The sequence below is a fragment of the Echeneis naucrates genome, chromosome 16 (assembly GCF_900963305.1).
Source record: "Echeneis naucrates chromosome 16, fEcheNa1.1, whole genome shotgun sequence".
Lineage (NCBI taxonomy): Eukaryota > Metazoa > Chordata > Actinopteri > Carangiformes > Echeneidae > Echeneis > Echeneis naucrates.
In genome coordinates, this window is record NC_042526.1 from 3,537,581 (window position 1) to 3,559,267 (window position 21,687).

The window sequence follows — 21,687 nt, forward strand, 5'->3', positions numbered from 1 at the left end:
GGCCGTGGAAGTTTGTAAAAAGGCTTCGAGGTGTATCTTCCTTCTCTCTTTTCTTTTCTCTCTTCTCTTTACACGAAGCTCCAATTTTCTCTGTATCTCTTGAAGCGTTTTGGTTGCGCTTTGCGACCGATGCGTAACCTCGTCCTCAGCCTCACTCTGTATCTCTAATCTCTGAGTCATCAATCCGAGGGAGTGCTTCGATGGAAATGTGCAAACTGTGAGCCAACTTTAACATGCAAAGTGTCCAACCGCCTGTTAAAAATTGTTGCTGATTCAGTTTCGTGTCATCGGTAGCTCATATTTCTTCTTAATCCTTCCTCTCGACACCACTTTTTTTTGGACAGCTTATTGAATTTTCCTCTCATTCCTGAGATTAAGGCATAAAACACAAGAGGAGGATTTTCTTGTTTGTTGCGCTCTGACATGTTGTTACCTACTGTATTCCTCTTTTCAGCCCAAAATGTAACCTTATAATGGCCCAGCAGGGGTTTGAGGAGGTTAGTCTGGGTGAGACTTTGTTCAGCAGGAAGAGCGCATAAATTATTAGACTGAGATGCACTTCTGTCCATTTATGTCTGTCAGTTTTTAAAGAAATCCATGTGTGATATTGGTGCGATTGTCAAAACAGTTCAGTGAAGAAGAGAGTGATCTCTTTATTTCACTGACTCTGACTGACCTGCCTGCTCATGCTAAATTAGGCTTCATATGCATAATAATAATGTAGCGTTGCACAAAGATACACACATACAGAGGACACTAATTAAACACAACTGAGGGGAGATTAAAATGTTTATTCACATGGTGAATCAGCATGTAACCTGAGTACAGACAGTGTTTCAAAGTGAATCTGAGGAAATGCTATTTTAACATCAGACCATGTTTGAGGAATCTCTGACAGAATTAAAAGAGAAAACGGGGAAGGGGACGTCGTCCGTAAGTTAAAGGAGCTCCACCTTTACAAAGGGTCCGCTGAATATGGAAAAACAAAATATTTCCTGGGTCACTGGGATCTGGGAGTGAGGTAGACGAGCTCTCATTTGAAGATCATTTGTTGTTTGCAGAGCAGGAATGCGTTCCATTGGCCGTGGGAGCCATCAATCTTTAAACCAGATCGGCGGTGCGGCCAGATGCCTGAGCGCTCCTCCAGGATAAGAGGCACCCGGGTGTGATTGTCTTTTTCTCTCTCTCTCTCTCTCTCTCTCTCTCTCTCTCTATGTACTTATCTGTGTTCAAGTGATCCGAAGAAACAAAAGAGAAAAGATGGAAAAAGGAGAGTGGGGGGTGGACTTGTCCGCCGTGGTGCTGCTGGTTTATTTCACTTCAGGTCCTATCAAAGATCACATGTCTTATCATGATGGATCCGTGTACGTTTATCAGCAAAACACAGAGCGAAAGACACAGTTGTGTCTTTGTGTCCAACAGACAACCCCACTGAAAGTGACAGAAGTGTGAGATTGTGAGTCCGTGACTTGTTACAGGAGGGCACAGCCTGATCTCTTCATCCACATTTGTGATTTTGGATTTCAAAGTTTGCACCAAAAAGAAAAAACTATCTACAAAAACGACTCCGTTTTTGTAATATGTGACATTTAAGTTAATCAATCTTGTTAATGTCGAGCTGAACTTCTTTTGTGTGTCAGCACAGCTGTGGTGGCTGAAAAAACTTTTTGAGTTTTTTTTTTTTTTTTTTTTTTTTCCACAGCAGGAAATTTGACTTTTCGCAGCAGTGAATAGACGAGCGAGCCAGAACAGACGATTTCAGAGAGCTGCACTTCACATCAGTGGGATTTGGTGGTTGGTAAGGTATCCACTATTTCTAAATAACACGTGGTTGTAAAAAAGAAGTAAGATTGTATTGAAGTTTATGGGAAAATTCCACTACTTCTCACTTGATTCATTAGCTCAGTGAATGTTTTCCTCATGAGTTTATGGTCTCTGTCTCTAGTTTCAAGTCTCCTTCAATACAACATGATGTTCATTTTTTAAATTAAGGTCCTATTTAGAAGAAAATAGACCAGAAAGCAGGAGATAAATTAAGGCGTGGCTACAGTGTGATTGACAGAGTGTATCATGTAATTGCAGAACAGCTCCAGCCAGACAAAAAACTTTTAATTTTAAAACCTTCAGAAACAAATTTTGGCAGGATCATCATCATCAGCAAACTTTCACTTTACAGACCGTCATTTGGGATCGAAGTGAACCTGAACAAGTAGAAGATTCAGTCAGCGATGAATAGAAACCAAATGGATCGTGACAAAGGGAGAAGTCTCGTATTGTTATTATTTTATGTGGAGAGAAGTCTCTGAAGATTTCTTTATCGACTTCGTCATGTTAGTCAACACTTCCTCTGAAACCTGACACACCCCGGAACGTTTTCTCATTGTGTGCACATTTTACACCTCTTCCCCTGTTTTATACAGCAAATGGTGCACATGATAATGTGCCAGTCATGCAAGATCACACCTCATTACTACAGCATCCATTTTATTCCCCCTCAGTGTCAGCCAGCGTCTGGCTCTCAAGGAAACAGCATAAGTCATGTACACAACAGAGACTTTGTGTGTGTGTGTGTGTGTGTGTGTGTGTTATTCTGCCTGTCTACATGAGTGTTTATGCACATGTCATCTTATTTCCAGGACTGTTGTCGATGACTGAACAAAGTGAAGTTGGACACACTGATTCTTCTTTTCATGACGAGCACTTTCAACACAACTCTGCCTCCCTCATCCTCTCTCTCTCTTTCTGTGTGTCCCTCTCTCTCTCTCTGTGTGTGTGTGTGTGTCCCTCTCTCTCTCTCACTCTCTCTCTCTGGCTCTCTCTCATTCCTCGTGGAGTTGAAGAGGTGAATCGTGGGTCAGCAGTTCTATGTGCAGAGCCAGACTAGATTTCCAGATGGTGAAGTCACCATCTATCTCTGCTTGTCAATTAAAATACAGATACACCCAAACTCACACACACACACACACACACACACACTCACACGTGTTGATCACAGTCTCTTTCGAAGCAGAAACAAAACCCCTGTAAACGACGACACACACCTCTGTACCTGCCCCGTGTCCTCTGACGCACATTCAACAAACTGAAACATGTCGATTGGCTCCGGGTGAAGAGCATCATGGGAGGAAAAGCGCTGAGTGGATACTTCCGTTAAGAGGGGGGAAAACCCACTTTAACTGTCATACTTTAATGATGGAGTCAGTGTGTCCACCGGTGGCGGTTCGCCAGCGTCTTTGGCCTGTTTGAATGTCCGTTTATCTTCAATGGGAAGAACAAACTCAGCCTGAGGGAGAGGAAAAAAATAAAAAAATACGCCATGAAGACATCATGTTCAGGTTGGAGAGCTTGTTTGAGAGGCAAGTTGACCCAATAATGCTGAAGACTAAATATGTCCAGCTGTGGGACAGTGAAACATCTGTCCCTGCGGCTGCAGATTGGGTTTCCATTTCAGTCAGCTTTTCGTGTGTTCGCGTCCAAATGGGATCTGCTTCACAAGATAACATGGAAATCAGATAGAGTCATATGATGGTTGTAAAAAAGGAAAGGTTACTCAGAAGTAGTGCTATTTGTGTGTGCGTGTGTGTGTTTGTTGCCATGGTCACAGGACAGCTGGCAAAAAGAGGAGCGTCAATCAGAGAGAGATAACTTTATAAAGGCAGACAGCCTTCAACACACGCGTGTTTATTTTGTTTGTGCTCATCAACCAAACTTGACCATGAAGTCAACGATTTGATTGACACTAACCTTTAAAATTCAATAGTGTGTCTGTTCATTATGTGTGTGAGTTGGTCACGTGGACAGTAAGCATCAACAACATAAACCAACAAAGCACCTGAAGCCGGCCTTGCTTGTTTTTAAAGATGGACGTAGGATTCTTTCATCGAGGGGAAGGTGTCTCGGCCTGTCAGATTACATCACCGCTCTTCTGTCCAAAGAGCTGAGTCTCCTCAAAGCTGCAGCCGGCTGACAGCCGTGTCACAATAACCTCAGTGAGGACACAAAAATCTGACCAGGTCACACACACACACACACACACACACACACACAGCTCATCATTTACAGCAAGATGGTGGAAATCAGCTTCATTCTTGTTTAGTGAGTAATATGTGAAACAGAAAAATTTAATATTTATAAAGATATTATTTTAAAAGCTGTGTTTAAAAAAATTAAGTCACAAAAAAATGTTCAGATACTTCTGGACAAAAAAAATTTTTAAAAATCGATTGATAGCATCATTGTGACTTCACAGTTTTATGTTTGTGAATGATTGAGCTTCAGAGAAGATGCTTCATCTGGGTTGTCTTCTCATGTCCAGGTCCGGATCCGGATCCGGATCCTGGCCTTGGTCTTGGTCTTGGCAGAGCCGCCGGACGGCAGGAGGATCCGGAAGATCAGTTTAATCCTGGAGATGAGTAAATAACGACAAAATATCCATCTTATTTATTCAGCTGAGGTAAGGACGCAGCGGTGGATGTGATTGTTACTTAAAAACATTTGTTTGGGGAATTATTCTAAAAACAAAACTGAGATTCTGGTACCCGATAAAGAAATGATATCAGGCTGGAGACAGAAAAATAAAAATCCCCGTTTCAATTTAATTTTTGTTTTTATTCAGGCTTCATAATTATTATTATTACGGTTATAAATAGCATCAAACGGTTATCTTCTGTTTTATTACATGAACGGAATTTTACTTTTCAACATTTATCATCTAAATAACGAACAAAGACGAAAATGAGGTCATCCGTTATAATGACAGCAATAATAATAATAATAGTAGCACCAAGAAATTGGTCTGTAGTTTTCCTGTGCGGGAATGTTAAAATAAATAAATGTGTATATAAACTGTGCTCCGTTATTTTCAAAATGTGTCTGACTTTGGTCACCGCTCTGAATTTTTAATATCAATCCCATCCAAGGAATTTAGCTGCGTAAAATAAAAAAAAAACAAAAACGGGGATCAGCTGTAATAAATAAATAAATAAACAAACAACCATTCTTCCGGTCAGGCCTGTAATAAATAAATAAATAAATAAATAAACAAACAAACAACCATTCTTCCGGTCAGGCCTGTAATTAATAAATAAATAAACAAACATTCTTCCGGTCGGGCCTTAAAGGCCAACTCCTCCACCTTCATCCTCACGTGTGTTCAATCGCGCGCGACTAACTATCAATCTGCCAAAAATTAAATTAGACCTTTAACCTCTTTCTTTTTTCAACCTTTACTGTCAAAACGATAAAAAAAAAAAATAATTGCAGGTTGTCTGTGAAATACAGTTTGAGTTAGTATCGACATGATGTTTATATATATTTTCTTTCTGCCCATTTCTCTTTAAAACGGATTCCCACGTGAGGCCTGTTTCTGTCCGGGACTAAATTCCAGGATTTAGATTTACTGTCAGAGAAAGCTGGAAAATAAGGAGCAGAATTTAAAAAAAATAAAGAAGAAGAAGTCTGAATTGTAATCTAATGTACGAACTTTACATATATTTGAGTTTTAAAACTGAAAAATAACCTGCCTCTCAGGGAAAAAAAAAGATTTTCAGGTCTACAGTTTCAGTTTTTTCTCAACCAGGTGAGAAAATGACATTTTAGCATATATGTGAAAATATAAGCTTGTTTTAGTTTAAGTGTGTGTGTGTGTGTGTGTGTGTGCGTGCAGTGTACAGTAGATGAATGAAGTCAGAGGGCTCCTGTCCCTCATCACCTCCTGACTCCACCCCCATAACCTCCTCACACACACACACAGGCTGAGCGCTTTGAGGGAAAAGAGGGCTACTCCTCCTCACTCCTCCACTCGTCTCTCTCCATTCACAGAGAACGCTCTGAGCAGAGACCTCTGTCCTCCTTGAATGGGCTCCATCTCTCTGAGCCAAACGCTCTTTCCCTCCTTTCCTGCTGCTGCTGAAGATCCCGGATGGTCGTCTGGCTTCACTTTTCGTCTCCTCGACCTGCTGCTGCGACTTTTTCTGCGTCGCCATGAACTTGTGTTGGACTTCAGGAGTTTCCAGAGTCGTAAACAACTGAAGCGCAGCAGCTGAACCTGAGGAGGCTCTGGAGGATTTAGAGGCTGGTGAGCGTTTTGGGTTCGGCGAGACGCTCAGGCAGGGAGACCGGCAGGTAGAAAGGAAGAGGGAGGAAGATACATTTTCAAAAATAGCCTACCACTTCCCCCCCCTCGTCCCCTGGACCACCATGGGTTCAGATGTACGTGACCTGAACTCCCTGCTGCCCCCCGTCCCGGCAGGACCCAGCCCCGGCTGCCCGGCCCTGCCCGTCAGCACGGCCCCTCAGTGGACTCCCGTGCTGGACTTTCACACCGCCGCCTCACCTTACTCCTCCCTGGCAGCCCCCCACACCTCCCTGGGGCCGCACTCCTTCATCAAGCAGGAACCCAGCTGGGGGGCCACCGGCGACCCCCACCACCACGACGCCGACCCCCACTGCGGCCTCAGCGCCTTCACCGTTCACTTCTCGGGCCAGTTCACGGGCACGGGGGCCTGCAGGTACGGGGCGGCGTTCGGGGCGCCGCCGCCTCCGCCAGCAGCCCCGAGCCAACCGCCGTCCGTCACTGCACCGCATCACCACCAGCCCCCCAGCAGGATGTTCAGCAACCCACCATACCTGACCAACTGCATGGACACACAGCAGGCAGCCCGCAACCAGACAGGTGAGGCTGGAGGAGCAGGGTGTGTGTCTGTGTGCGTCCGTCTGTCAGTCTCTCAGTTTATTTTATCCCCAGCAGTCACATAAAAACGACACGTCACAGCATGGCGGCCGGCTGCTGGATTTGTTTGACTCAGGAGGCGCAGAGATGAGAACGATTCATGTCAGCCATCTTTTAATCTGCATGTTTTCCCATCTGATGTAAATCTGATAAAGTCCAGTAATGTTCGAGCCAAATGAAACCTTTCCGCTGCCCATTGTGTTGCCTTCTCTGTGTGGCCTCCGCTTAATCTTGACGAACACCTGAGCAGGTAACGTGTAAACATTTACACAGAAAATCTCCCAAATCGTCACGCTGTGTGCATCCAGACATCGCTGACGGACAGATGGGGAAAAACCTGGATGGTTATTTGGGCACTTTCTCATCTGTCACATCTGCAATGAGCTTGAGTCTTTGTAGCTGTGATACGGATGTGAGCAGCGATCAGTGTTGTGTGATGTAGGAAAGACATCAGCACTCGCTGTGTTTGTGTTGTGTTGTGTTGTTTTGTGTGTTGGGCCAAAGTCATGAACGTCACATGTCCCCGAGCTGAACTGTTTCACTAATAATTCACAAAAAATCTTTTTTTATATATGTAATTCTGAAATTTGTAATATTTGTGCCTCTTTGAAATCAGATTTTTAGAATGTATTTCAGATATTTAATGTAAATTTAAAACCTTCAGTTTTCAGGCAGAGGAATGGAAAAAACTCTCTCACATCTAATGTCACACAAAACAGTGTGCAGCAACAAACATTTACCTGCTTGTGAAATTCCTGAGATTTGGTGAATGTTTGGTAATTATTATCATCTGAAGAAAGAAAGCTGCTCCAATATGTGAGTGAAATTTATAACTGGCATAACAAAAGCAGAACGTGTCAAGACGATTAACTGATTATTATTTAGAAAGTAGAAAGCTATTTATGCTCAGGTATTCAGGAGTCACTTTTCATTTTGGCTCTGATATTCTAAATATAATCATACATGCACACTAATTACATATATAATTATACACACACACAATTTATACATACACACTAAAAGTGACAGTGTGATTGTGAATAACCTAAAATCAGAATTTAAAATCGATTTAAATAAAAGCCCACCTCCTTTCTATTGTTTTTATTCACCATTGATGCATCTGCAGCCTCACATTTCACTTTTTCTCCAAAAAATACTGTAACAGAAATATAGAATGACACGATTCACACTTTGGCTCGATGGAGTGCGTCGGATTAAACACCTCGACCTGCCGATCACATGTGATCTCTGCTGTTTTCCAGGCAGGATAACGAGTCTGCTCTCGGTCACCGAACAGATTAATTACTAATAACATGCTTATCAAGCAGATAATTTAGGAATAACATTATAATGAAGGAGCTGAGCTGACCCTTCACCTGTTTTATCTGCCGCCTGCTGTGGCTGGACGAGCGCAGACAAACAAACCAACAGCAGGACTCGGGTCACACAGCAGGGTCACACAGGGACCATCATTCCTCGGACCTCCGTTCACAGGCCTGCAGCTCCAGTTATGACATTTTTATTTTTGCTTTTCTGTATTTTAATATGTAGATGCAAATTCAGCAGGAACATATTTTTATTTGACTTTTTTTTTTTTTTACATGTTCTGACGCTTAAACGTCTGCATGTTTATCAGCAAACCGTCACAGTAGCGAGGAGCAGCCACTCATATTCACGATAATTCACATAAAAACATGATGAAAAACAGCAGACATGTTTATGAAAAGTTATGTAATGAAAAACTCAATAAATACCAGAGAAGATTTTTCTGCTCCACATATTCAAATGAAGTGACTGAAATTCTTGAATTTGAGGTAATTTTTTTTTTTTTTTTTTTTTTTTTTTTTTTTTTTTTGGGGGGGGGGGGGGGGGGGGGGGTATTTCCAGACTTTTCCAGTTGAATATAAATTGACCTGAGTGCGCACACACACATGCACTCTCTCTGTCAGAGTCAGACAGGGGTGAGTGGAAGATAAATGGATAAGTTTAATGAGTTCCCCCCCCCTTCTCAACCACTGATCTACAGAGTAAAGTGAGTGAAAGTGTTGCATTTGAATTAATGAAGCGTGAATGTGAGCGAGAGATGTGTGTGTGTGTGTGTGTCCATGAGTCTGGGTGATTTATGAGTGTGTGTTGTGACCTTTTGGTCAGGCGAAGTCATGACTCAGGTCTGGGGTGTCAGGCTCAGATCTCGTCTCTCCTGTGTGTTTCAGTGTGTGCTTTGTAGCCTCGCTGCGTATTTCTCTCCCCACTTTGATGTTTAATTAAAGAACAAACTGATCTCACCACCATTTCCACATTCTCTGCTTTTACAGGAAGAAAATGATCCAAACGTATAAAGAGACTGCAACAGATTTGATAAGTTGTAAAAACTTTGCCATCTGGCATCCATAAGAAATGAACAGCAGCTCCCTTTAATAAAACAAGCTTTGTTTTGGAGGTTATCGGTGAATTACGCCTCAGTTTGATCGATCCGTTGTGCGTCTTTGAAGAACTTCTCTGAAACCTGGACTCTGTTGTTCTGTTGTCTTCTTTACATTTTCTGAGAGGCTGCAATCTTTATTGTGGCCTTTAACCCCCAACCAACCAGAACCTGAACACACAAACACACAGCAGCAGCACATGATTACAATCATTTCAAATAAGAAACACAACACAGACACACAAATCCAAGCTCTATGCATCGTGAACTATTTAGATTTTTGTATTTTGTGATGATTTGGCCTTTAAAATTTGAGTGATGATGAAGCAAACCATGAGCAGCACTGTGGACTCACAACATGCACCTTTTGTTTTTTTGTGTATTTACTTCCTTTTTATTTCCGTGTTGCAGGTTACAGCGCGGTTGCCTTCGACGGAGCCGGTAATTACGGTCACACGCCGACGCACCACAGCTCGCAGTTCCCCAACCACTCCTTCAAACACGAAGACGCTTTGACTCAGCAGAACACCATGAGTGAGTCTGACTGTATCTGACACATTCTGACGTTCTGTCCTATAAGGCCTGTGGCTGCAGAAGCCGAGGTAAAAGGTCGCTGACATGGCTGTAAAGTTTTTATGTTATGACCTTTCAGGCTGATTACATTTTGCCCAGAATAATATTATCTATCAAGGAAAAAAACCCAGAACAAAGAAAGTCTTCATGTGTATTTAGAGCCACTGTGTGAATGCACAGCTGCGTTTGTATGTCAGCTCCATGGACCTCACCTAGGGAGTGTCTTGTCCCTTTTTCTGACGTCTCCGCAGTGACCTTGCGTGTCGGAGGTATAAATCAGCCACATCCTGACTCACTCCCCCCTGTTATCCCTTCTTTCATCCACCCAACAATCCCTTTTAGTCCCTCCTCCCCCAGAGCATGTAATTGGTAAATATTTAAATATGTGTTTCATGAAGCCAGTGCTGTAAATTTCTGCCATTTTTTTTTTTAAGCTAACTGGGATGATGGGAGCCGAGAGGGATGGTGGAATGCAGGGAAATGTCGAGGGAGCCATTCAAAGGGGGACACTCTTGGAAAGAAACATGATTATTTGTAGAAGAAACTGCTGAAAAGCGCAGTGAAGTAGCAGAGAGGGCAAGAGAGGGCAGAGTTTAAAAAGAGACGAGATGCAGAGGAGGTTGGAGCTGATCCTCCGGGGGAGCCGTGAAGGAGTTCAACCTCAGAGTTTCAACCTCGTCAGAGTTTGTAATTGCACGTATTTTTTCTAATTTTGTTTGCGTGTATTTGGCCGACAGGTGAGCAGCAGTATCCCGTCCCTCCTCCGGTGTATGGATGCCACACACCATCAGACAGTTGTACAGGCAGTCAGGCTCTGCTGCTGAGGAACCCTTACAACAGGTAACACACACAATGTCTACAAAATCTATTTTTATAATAATCCCAAAACAACAAAAGCTGGAAAATATTTCAGAGCCATTGTTGATCAGCGCATTGAGAGGTAGCAGGATGCAGGTCGGGGCAGGATGTCCACCTTCAGGACAGGTCTGTCTGCCATCAGGGCTTCCTCCCTTTTTTTTTTTTTTTTTGTTGTTGTTGTTGTTCTCCTTCCTCTGGCTGTGTTTTGGTGGTTTCATTTGTTCTCGTTCCGAAGTCCAGCCATGAGATGTAAACTGTCATTTTCTCCCTGAATCTGTTCAGGAGTTTTTTTAAATTATGCTTATTAATAACCGTCCAATGCACACCACACCTACAAAAGTCACGGTGCCACTGAAGGAAGTAACACAACACTGGCAGGAAGCTGTGGAGGAAAGTGGGTTGATTTATTGATTGGAAAGTATTGTAAAAATGCTGTGGAGCAAGTAATTCTGCTTGGCATTTAGGAATGACGCAGGTTAACCGTCATTATTTTACTGCTTTTCTTAAAAATCAGACCTTTGCTGTGTGTTTTCTTTCATGAAACAAATGGAAATTTTCATTCTAGGGCGAATAACAGGCCAAAAACTATAAGGCAGAGGATGAGATGAAGATATTCTGGCTTTAACTCTTTATATTCAGCACAATTACCACTAAGAATGATCAGTTTTGGTGAATTACAGGTGGACCTATAGTACGTCACCAAATCCTTGATAAATTTAATGACTTCAGGCTGTTGAAGCCACATTTCCAAAGACTTCTTGTGTTGTCATCAAAGGTTTTTAATCTAATCACACTTCAATCGTGACTATTTTCATTAATCAGATGAAACACAAATTAGCTCTTTTTTTTTTCTTTTTTTTTACAAAGCAGTTTAAAATTTTCTCTCATATATATAAATGACTGGAAAGTTACACTTCAGAAATATTTCCACTCAACAAACTGCTGGGAGGAAACCACAGCTATGATCACATTGACACTGATGCCAAGCTGGGAAGAGGAACGTTGTTTAATTCTTCTGCTAAACTTGTGTTGTTTCTAACATTTAATCAACGTCCTGACTTGTCAAAGGAGGAAAAGGAGAAATCTCAGAAATAACACTGTCCTGTTTAATTTACTTTATGGAGTATTATCCTCACAAAAAACTCAGCCCGTCTTTGAAAAATTCCCTTTTTCTGATCTAATGTTGACTTCTAATCCTGCAGTGTTGTTTCATCGTGGAAAAACTCTTACTTCACAACATCAACAAACACATAAGGCAGCAAATTTGTCCAAATCCATCCTGATAATCTAGTTTCCCCATGAGCAGCTCAGCAGCCACACCCTGTCATAACCGTTCATCACCTCCTCCCACACACAAGAGCTCAAGAAATATTAGTCCATTTCTAAAAGGTCCTAACTCTTATCCACTTTGCACAAACTGTCTTACTAAATCACGCAAAGGGCAAGACAAAGACATCTGCAAAATGTCTTAACAGTGACAGTGTCCAACCTGACGCCCCTCACTCAGGTGGATCATCCCACTCCAACTACCTGCCATTTTAAATACATTAAATAAAAGCGTCTCGTAAAAACTGCAAAATGTCCACATGCTGCTGCAGTCAACTTGTATTTGTACACGCCTCTCAGAATTATATCCATAAACCTTGTACAGGTTTTAATAAGCCTCCGTCGGGGGAACACCTCCTCGCTGTTCGCTCTCAAAACGGTTGTGTATCCAAATCAAACATTCTTCACATGCCGCTGATGCTTTGTTTTCCGTCGATGGGGGGACAGAAGGAATCCTCTGTAAACATTACAGCAGGGATGGACACTACAAAATCAGTGTGTGTGAGCAAGAGAGGTGTAAGGACAAAGGCCGTCCTGTAAGTCTCATAAACATAACTGATATCTCCTCAACACACACACACACACACACACACACACACACACACACACACGCACGCCTGGGAAGGCTCATATGAGTTGACTCAGTTGTCTAATCTCACAGCCTGGTACCAACAGGACTGTATTTACTCTTCAGGCTGTCATCTCGGCCTGCTGGAACAACATGAAATGAAAACATGCTGAGCGTTTATTATTAGAGGGAGGGGGAGCGAGAGAGCAGTGAAGACACCTTCTCTCTCTCTCTCTCTCTTATAGACACACATCGGGAGTTGTTACGGTAAGAAGCTGTATGGGATGCCTGAAAGTGCAGAGCGAAGACACAGCGACTGATATGAACAACGGATGGTCAATTAGAGACCTTTCAATATTAAATTCGTTTCAGACATCAGACTATTCAGCTTAGATTAATGAGGGTATTTTTTATTTATTTTTTATTTTTTGGACTTGTTTTGTTTGGATTTCTGTGATTGTTTTTTATTCTGAAAAAAGTGATAAATCTTGGTTTACTTCCTGTGAACCAGAGTGGGCCTCTCTTGATGTTTGAATTAGGACAAATAGCTTTGGTCAAATGAACAAACGGGTGGTAGGTTTCAGCCAAAGGAGAAGAATATTTGAAGATATCCGGGGTCAGTGATTAAGTCTGATGCTCGGCTTCTGTCGAAGCGATATTTCAGCAGAAATTCCGCCGGTGCTGTGCTGGCTGTGTGCCCTGATGTACTGTAAAATCTAAAATCAGAGCTGCGTAATGAGCAGGGTACCAGGCACCACATCTACCCCGTCTGAACTACTGCAAGCCTGCAGGTGCTGTGATAGAGGGGCCGTGGTGTCAGGGAGGGAGAGCTATAAATCCGCTGTGCGTGTGTGTGTGTGTGTGTGTGTACATGTTAGCGGCAGTGTGTAATCACTTGGCAGGTCTGATTAATCATGGTGGAGTCTGCTGTGTTTAATGAAAAATGGCTCTTATGGGAGAATTTAGCTGGGTGTCTGTCTGAGGCGCATTCTTTGTGTGTGTGTGTGTGTGTGTGTGTGTTGGCATTTTTTCATTGAGCGCCTCTATCGAGGGCTACAAAAGGCAACACTGATACACAAATGGATGCTCGTTCTCAACCCTGTGCTGCTAAATGACAGCTCATGAGCCTTTCTTCTACGTTTTGTCTTTCCTCCACAGCGGAGAAAATTTATATCAAATGACCTCTCAGTTGGACTGTGTGGCATGGAACCCTGTCAATACACTGGCGTCCACCATAAAGAGGTAGGAACTGATCCATCGCTCCCTTTGAACAGCAGCAGTCAGTCAGGTTTATGTTGCATGAGAGAAGTCGGACACAGGAAGACCATGACGGAGTCTTGAGTCTGAAGAAGAGCGGGACATCCAGTGACTAAACTTCTGGCCTCGCTGCAGTAAAGCGGCTCTTCTCCCGTGTGTTTCAGTCAGCATATCACATGTATGTTGTGGCAACAGGTGCAAGAGAACCGCAGCGTTTAAAAAGTTATTCAGAAGCAGATATTCCTTTATTCTGCAGGGAAAGTGGACAGGACAGAGACAGTTAGTAAAGGGCCTGCTGCTCACGTCTACCTCATCCATCAGCAGGCTTTCTCCGCAGGGTATTTTGTTCTGTTGGTCCCTTTTTCTTTTCCCTGGCAGCTTGGATTTGTGGAGATGGTGGTTAGTGTAGCATGTTTCATTTATTATCTGTCTGTTCATCGGACCTCTGTCTGAATCCAAATCTGAAGCTTTGATCAGATACGTGATTTTCTTTTCTTTATTCTAAGTGGACTGAAGACGAGAATTGGGAGATTTTCCAAAAATAAAAACATTCCAATGTAAATGCATATATTCCTCAAGTCCACAACACTCTTGCTGAAAATGGGAAGCAGTGAATCTCCACTGTAAAGGGCTTTTCAACATCACTGTGCAGCAAAATATAAAAATATCCAGCAGCAGTTAAATAGAAATTTAGTGTCCAACTTCGACCGTCTTGGTACTCCATTATTTTAAAATGAAATTTCTCTTGTCTGAAGTGAAAAGCTTATCAGCAGCATGTGGTGTTGTTGTGTCACTGTGACCTGCACGTCCGTGTCAGCTCACAAACACCAACAGGCATTCACAGCTAACTAATGAATGGGTGTGTGTGTGTGTGTGTTTTTGTCTGGAGGGCATCGCTGCATTGTGGATTTAAGTGTAGTATGCATGTGTGTAGTTAGTGTGACGTGTGTTTGGTTGTGTGTGTGTCGATCAGCCTGGGGGGGTAATAAGGATGAGGAGGAAGGAAAGCACCAAAAGGAGGACAGCAGAGATAGAGGACGGGAGATGAGGAAGAGCAGATAGACCCACACAGCTGTGTCGCCTCCTCAGTCTTTAGTTTATTAGTTGCACGTTTTTTGGCTGATTAGCTTAGCTTAGCTTAGCTTAGCTTAGCATCCTGTGAACAGCCTGTGTGTGTGTCTGACTGTGACAAAACCCACCGACCAGCACATCAGGAGCTCACTGAGGACAGAAGACAGAAGGGCTGAAACAACAAAACAACGCGGTTTATTACCTTTGGACGGAGTGAAGCTCACGTCTCTGCTTCTGTTTCCAGGCTGAGCTGGTTTTAGTCTTACATTAGACAGACAGCTCAGTATCTTGTCAGCTAACAGTCAGCAAAAAGGTGATTAATCTTATTTATCACAATGATTCCTTTAATGTTTCCGTCCTCAGTAAATGTCTGTGAAGGTTCTCAGTCGTCCAGCACAGTTTGACTGTGTGACACCTCCACTCAGGATTAGACGTCTTTTGGATGAAGGGAAACGTCTTTTACAGCCTAAAAAAAAACCTCAGTTAATATAGTCTAGTCTGCACCACAAGCTCAGCAAAATCAGTCAAGTCATATCAAATCATGTCATAAGTTTGGAATCTGTGATGCCACAAGAAGCTGCTCTCACTCAAAACCTGTCTCTCATCCGGTGGGAACGGTGAATCACGCTGTGGACGCTGTGTGCTGAAATAACCTCCTACCGTCCTCTAAATCCAGACTACGACCTGCCAAGTTGTATTAAAACATGAACAAAAATAAAACACAAAGGAATGAATGGAGGAAAGTGAAGTCGCGTACAGTATAATTCACTCGTCCTGACGTCCCTCCTCCTATATTTGGGAAAATCGAGGCAGACAAAGAACACCTTTATGAGCGCCGGGACATTCCCACTGCAGCAGCGCAGGATGCAAACTCCCATCCTCTCCTCCTTCAATCGGACAGACTGAAATATAACACATTTCATAGACAAGAGCTTTCTGTTTCTCTCTGTTTGTTATCATAAGAAGATATGAGAGGCAACGCTCACACAGAGCAGGTTTTGTTCAGAGTGAGATACCGAAGGCTGTCCGTATTACCCACCATATTAAAACAGGAAGCGATGAAATGATTACTGACTCAGTGATCTTATAACTAAGAAATCCATTACAAGTCACACAATACAATGAACGGATGAATGTTTTCATAGTTTACATTGACCTTTTCAAACTTGAGCACAATAGTTTGCATTCTTGTTTATTATATTCTAATTCTCAGTTTTATGTTACTGTAAACTGAATATCTTCATTTTTGGACTGATGGTCTGAAAACTAATAATATAGTCGATGCCAATGGATGAATGTTTACAGAATTGAAAGTCAACTGTTAAATTAAAATAAAAATAAAGTCACACACCACTAATGAGATATTTGCTCCGGTTTTGAATTTATGAGATGATTGACCAACGTTTGTAGGAAATCATTAAAGTTACGACAAATCATGCTGAAGGAAATATGACTCAGCCACATGCAACAAAACATCTACACATCATAAACAGATAACTGACTGCTCCGAGAAAAATAAATTAATCAGATGGTGTTTTGCATTAAGAGCTGTGTGGTTCTCCTGCACAGCTCATGATCCTCCAACAGCAGATTTGTTTGTATGCATTCATGCTGGTGCATTTCTCTTTTGCATCTTGTTATCTGATATCTGTGTCCTTCATGGAAACAACATGATTGTAAAGTTTTGGTGGAGCACGCCGATCCAGTGTGGATTGGATTGGACTGGATTAACTGTGCTGATTGTTTGTGCTTTACCTGTGAGGAATGAATCAGTCACTCTCTTCCTTCTTCTGTCTCTCTGTGGTGGCAGCCATACCGGAGGCTACGACAGCGACCCCAGCGCCCCCATGGTGTACAGCTGCAGCACGCAGTATCGCATACACACACATGGAGTCTTCAGAGGTATACAGGTAGGACATAAACCGCCGTCACTGTCAGGAGGCCATTTTGTTACCGCACATGTCCATGATCAGGATCAGGACAACATAAAGAACACCTCAACACAAGAAAAAACACCAGCTTTTAAACGTTTGGTGTGGCGTTGTTTTTTGTTTTTTTTTAAATGAATGGACTGATAGAAATGAGTGGTAGAGAGGCTGATGCAATGAGCAGGCTATGTGAAGAGGAAATACTGATATGTAGCAGAGCAGTGATTTACAAACGCACACACACTGCACATGCACATTAAAGGGCAGCCCTAAAGGCCAAAAGGAATCTTTTTCCACAGATCCATTAGCAAAGCAGAAACACACACACACACAGGGTTACACTCAGTAAAGATACAGTTTCCATACGGGGATCAGCACCTTAATAAATCATTAGATTTTAATTATTGTCTGTCAGCGGCTCTAAAAGATGGGGAGCAGAGATTCTCCAGGCCTGCTCTTAGTCCTGCGCGGGTCGTTTTGTGATCTTTCTTTCTTTCTTTTTGGGGTCTGTTTCATCATTCACCCTGCTCTACGTCTTTCTTTGCCCCCCTCCACCCCCCATGCAGACAAATGAACTGCACAAGATGCACATAAGAGGTCTACCTCAGTGCAAAATAAACAAGCCCTCACACACGTTTAAATGAAGAGCTGCTATAATGTGAGATAACAGACAAGTTAGCAAGGTGATTCTTTTATTATAGGGGATTGCATTAATTCTCAGTCACTGCCAAAGGAAATACAGTTCACAGCTGTGGAATTTCATTCTTCACCAATTAGTTCATGGCCTGAAAAACATATAGCGCAGCTTGCTGAAAACTAAATCCTATGATTCAGAATCACGTTCCAGATGAATGACAGCTAGTGATGTGAGTTGGGAGGAGGCTGATCTTTAAATCAACACCCCCCTTAATCAAAGTGGCTTGTAATTTCTGCAGACAGGCTCAAATATCAAGCCCAATAAACTTTTAGGAAAAAAAAAAATTGTGTGAATAAATAAGCAAATATAAAAAAAAAAATAGCATGAAATATTTTCCTCTGCTGCGTCTTGAAACAACTCTTTGAACTAGCCAACAGCTAACTGCTGTAAAACAAGAATAATGAAGCATGCTGGGTGGCATTTATGTGTGTCAGACAATTCATTAAGAAGAATATTTCAAAGTTCTCTGTTTTTATTTACTATTTCGCATTTTCTTGACTCCATGCACTAATTATTATTTTAAAAATGTACATTTCTAGAATAAGTTTAAGGAGGGATCTTGGTTAATTTTAGTTTGCAGATTAAAGCCTGCTGGGTTCATTTAACATTTTTGAACTCAACTCCATTGAGCCTTTAAGTGTCAGCAGAGTGATCGCCGTAGACTCACCGTTTCATTAGTATGTGAGCTGAAGGTATTTTCTACATGGGCACCATAAGTGGTCCTTCCTCCAGTATGTCATGTGTCATGTCCCAATCAATAGCTGCTGACAGCATTAATTACTTTTTACTATCAGGGCTGACCTCTGCATGTGTTTCACCATTATGCTAAACACAAAGGAAATGAAGAGCAGATGGTTGTGGAAGAGGGAGATTTAGGTGTGTCTGAAGGGAGACCGGGAGAGAAAACACAGAAGAAAGTGATGGAAGAAGTGGAAACGGGGGGGAAAAGAGGGAAGAGAGAAGGAGAAGGAGTGTTGAGAAAGTGTCTGAAAATATTGTGTACATGGTTGAGAAATCGGGAAAAACAAGGAGGCACTCTGCATGCAGCAAACAGGAAATCCAAATAAAAGAAATAAAAGTTAACCCTGTGTTTCTCTGTGTCTGTGGGGCTGTAATGGGGGGCTCTGAGGGGGCTTTGTCTAACAGGCGTGACTAACAGCTCCCTTTGGGCTACAGTCAGTCTGGGGTCACTTTCCTGCTAATTCCCATCTAATGAATATATGACCATTTTATTATAATGATCCCCACGAGCCAGACACACCGCATGTCCTTATTTACACACAATAAACATTTAATGCCTGTTTTCTGAATTACATTTCACTGGTTTTAATGATTGATGTCCAGGGAGAGGTTTTGTTAATTCTGTATTGAGCGGTTTGGCATGATGTAAAAACGAGTTTGTGTGTGTCTGCAGGATGTGCGGCGGGTTCCCAGCATCACTCCGGCCATCGTGCGGTCAGAGACCAGCGAGAAACGTCCGTTCATGTGTGCTTACCCAGGCTGCAACAAACGCTACTTCAAGCTGTCGCACTTGCAGATGCACGGTCGCAAACACACAGGTGAAGCCAGCAGACGCAGGAAAATGTGCTGCCTCACACACATTAGGCGGCATTATTAACAGACGTATTTCTGCTGCCAGTGTTTCCACACGTCTCCCAGAAGCACAGTTACTGTCACCAGCACTTTCCTATTTCACTCAGACGTTCTCTGTTTGGCTTCAGAAGAACAAACTTTTTAAGTTATGTTTCCATTGGCTCCAGTTTTCCTCATCTACCACAGCCGGAGGACACTTCCTGTTTTGCGAAATAAAGACATGGTTTGCGTTTTCAGTCAAATCTGAGAAAGAGAAAAATACAGTTTACGAGCAGCAGGGTCAATGTTAACAGCTAACTGCTTAATCCATTGTGACCTCAGCAGTGTTGTGACTCTAAAGCTGTTTCCCAGTGGGAGACAAAAAGCCTGAACGGGAGCAGTCTAACACTTCATCAGACCGCGGCTGTGTCAGAAATCACTCCCTTGGTCTCACTATTCAGGGCTTTCACACAGACAGCTCTAGCTGTCTGTTTTACTGATGAACTATAACTCATCAGTAAAATAGGAAACCACTTTCTGTTCTGGTCACTGTTTTTCTGCTTTCACTATAGGTACGAGGCATGATGCTCATCACTTACAGAGAGTAAAATAATTCTAAAACATAAAGAGTCCAAAACCAAAATATCCAATTTCACTGTCGCAGATATTCACATTTAAGAATGTGGAGCCAGTGAACTTTTGGAAACTCAGTCACAGCTCCATAGTTCAAGATGCTGCTGATTCATTTTTATATCGACTGGTCTAATTAATCTCTTATACCTTATTTTTCTGTCAAGATGGTGTTGTCTTTGATACAGGGGGGATTGAAATGAAACTTTATTTAACTTGTAATGTGCTCCCTCTTGCCTTTGTCCAGGGGAAAAGCCCTACCAGTGTGACTACACTGACTGCGGCCGGGGTTTTTCCCGCTCCGACCAGCTCAAACGACACCAGAGGAGGCACACAGGTTTGATCCCTTCCACTCAGTCTGCCTCTCTGTCTTTATTTTCTCTGTCTCGGTTCCTTGTCTTTGCTCTCACTACTTGCCCCTTTTCCCGCGGTTTGCATGACAGCCAAGCTGTGGACGTTGCAGTGTCTTTTGAAGGGCACAGGTTTCATTTTGTGTACAGCAGCACACAACACTGAACTCCCCTCAGATCAAGTTAAAGGCTGGCAAATCTGTGGAATGGCTTCGATGCCTGCAAGCCTCTGCTCTACTGTATTTTTCTATCTCCCTCTGTGTGTGTGTGTGTGTGTGTGTGATGGGAAATGTGTGTTCTGTGTGTGTGTGCGTGTGTGAACTTGTTTTTGTTTGTTTGTTTGTGTGTGTGTGTGTGTGTGTGTGTGTGCATGCATACTGTATATGTGTTTAGGACTTAAACCCTTCGAATGCGAGACGTGTCAGAGAAAGTTCTCTCGGTCTGACCACCTTAAGACACACACCCGGACTCATACAGGTAAAACAAGTGCGTAAACTTTTATTTTTCCATTTCTTCTTCATCCATTTGATGTTTTACATGAACAGTATACAGCTGAAAGTAAAGTCATTCAAAGTAAAGTAATTTTACACCTCACTGAGCACTTTGTTAGGAATACACTAAAACTGGGCGGGTCAAATAATGACCACAATAAACCGGATCTTTCGCTCCTCGTTGGCCTGATATATCCGTTTAATCCCACAAATGGTGACTCCAGCCGCCACTGAAGTTCACTGACACTGGTTTGAAAAACGTTTCCTTTGTGACATGGAGCATTATTCCATCGGGAGTAACGATGCTCAGATAGGCTGAGGCATTCAGACTGTGATCGATCTGTTTGAACTGCATCAATAACGCCTTCCCACAGCAGTAAACACCAGTCCAGGCTACTTCTTCCAGACTGCAGCGGTGTGGTTTTGTTGATCCTCAGATTTCTGAGGTGGGACCTGATATGGTCCTCTGCTGCCTTGAAGGGGGAGGTGGATTTTTCTGCTCTGAGATGCTTCTCCTATCTGAGTTACTGAGTTCTCACCATGGTCAGAAAAAAAAACAAAAAAAAACAAAAACAGACTGAGATCACATTTATCTTGATGAGCTGAAGCTCCCGACCCGACACATCATCACCTCCTTTGATCACCAGAAAATGAACAGATGTGAGGGGATGTTCCTAATGAAATGCTCAGTGAGTGTCTGTCAGCATGTTTATCACAGGATCTCTGATAGTATTGACTGCATAAATATACATAGTCCACTTAATCTTCCCATTCAGATAACGATCGCCATGACGGTCTAATACCTCCTTCATTCTCTCCATGTCTTCTTCAATTCATCATCTGTCCTCCCAGGTGAGAAGCCATTTAACTGCCGGTGGCCAAACTGTCAGAAGAAGTTTGCCCGAAGCGATGAGCTGGTGCGACACCACAACATGCACCAGAGGAACCTCACCAAGCTCCAGATGGCCATCTGAACCTCTGTCCATCTGGCCCACAGCCCGGCTCCAAATCCAAACATCTGGGTCGCATCTGCTTTTATTTTCTCATGACTGTCAACCTTCTCTGCACCTGCAGCATCCACCTCTGCAAAGTCCTTAAAAAAAAAAAAAGAAGAAGTTAATATTATGTGTTTCTGATTCAAAATCAAAACATTTTGATAGCGCAGACTGTCCAAAAAAATAATGTTTGTGTTGTCTGCAACAAATCCCATGAAA

The 21,687-nt window shown here is 42.6% G+C and overlaps 1 protein-coding gene across 7 annotated transcripts; it reads left to right on the forward strand.

Moving 5' to 3' along the window:
* The first annotated feature begins 6,198 nt into the window (after positions 1-6,198).
* Positions 6,199-21,474, forward strand: wt1a (WT1 transcription factor a). 7 transcript variants are annotated; one of them, XM_029522558.1, is made up of 10 exons: positions 6,199-6,566; positions 6,603-6,673; positions 9,564-9,686; positions 10,463-10,565; positions 13,636-13,719; positions 16,616-16,715; positions 18,845-18,989; positions 19,880-19,969; positions 20,376-20,468; positions 21,326-21,474. In XM_029522558.1, exons 1-10 carry the CDS (start codon positions 6,199-6,201, stop codon positions 21,445-21,447), a joined length of 1,299 nt encoding a protein of 432 aa, XP_029378418.1. In that variant the 3' UTR covers positions 21,448-21,474. The 7 variants fall into 7 exon arrangements, with proteins under 7 accessions (XP_029378418.1, XP_029378419.1, XP_029378421.1 ...); XM_029522559.1 differs by having other exon boundaries at positions 6,199-6,563; XM_029522561.1 differs by having other exon boundaries at positions 6,199-6,563; positions 20,376-20,459.
* Positions 21,475-21,687: the final 213 nt, after the last annotated feature.

Excerpts from the sequence above, each read along its gene's own strand:
- wt1a (XM_029522556.1), top strand. The coding sequence starts at position 6,199 with ATGGGTTCAGATGTACGTGACCTGAACTCCCTGCTGCCCCCCGTCCCG. Across the intron at positions 9,687-10,462 it reads GACTCAGCAGAACACCATGA|GTGAGCAGCAGTATCCCGTC; the intron begins GTGAGTCTGACT and ends TTTGGCCGACAG. Across the intron at positions 18,990-19,879 it reads GCACGGTCGCAAACACACAG|GGGAAAAGCCCTACCAGTGT; the intron begins GTGAAGCCAGCA and ends GCCTTTGTCCAG.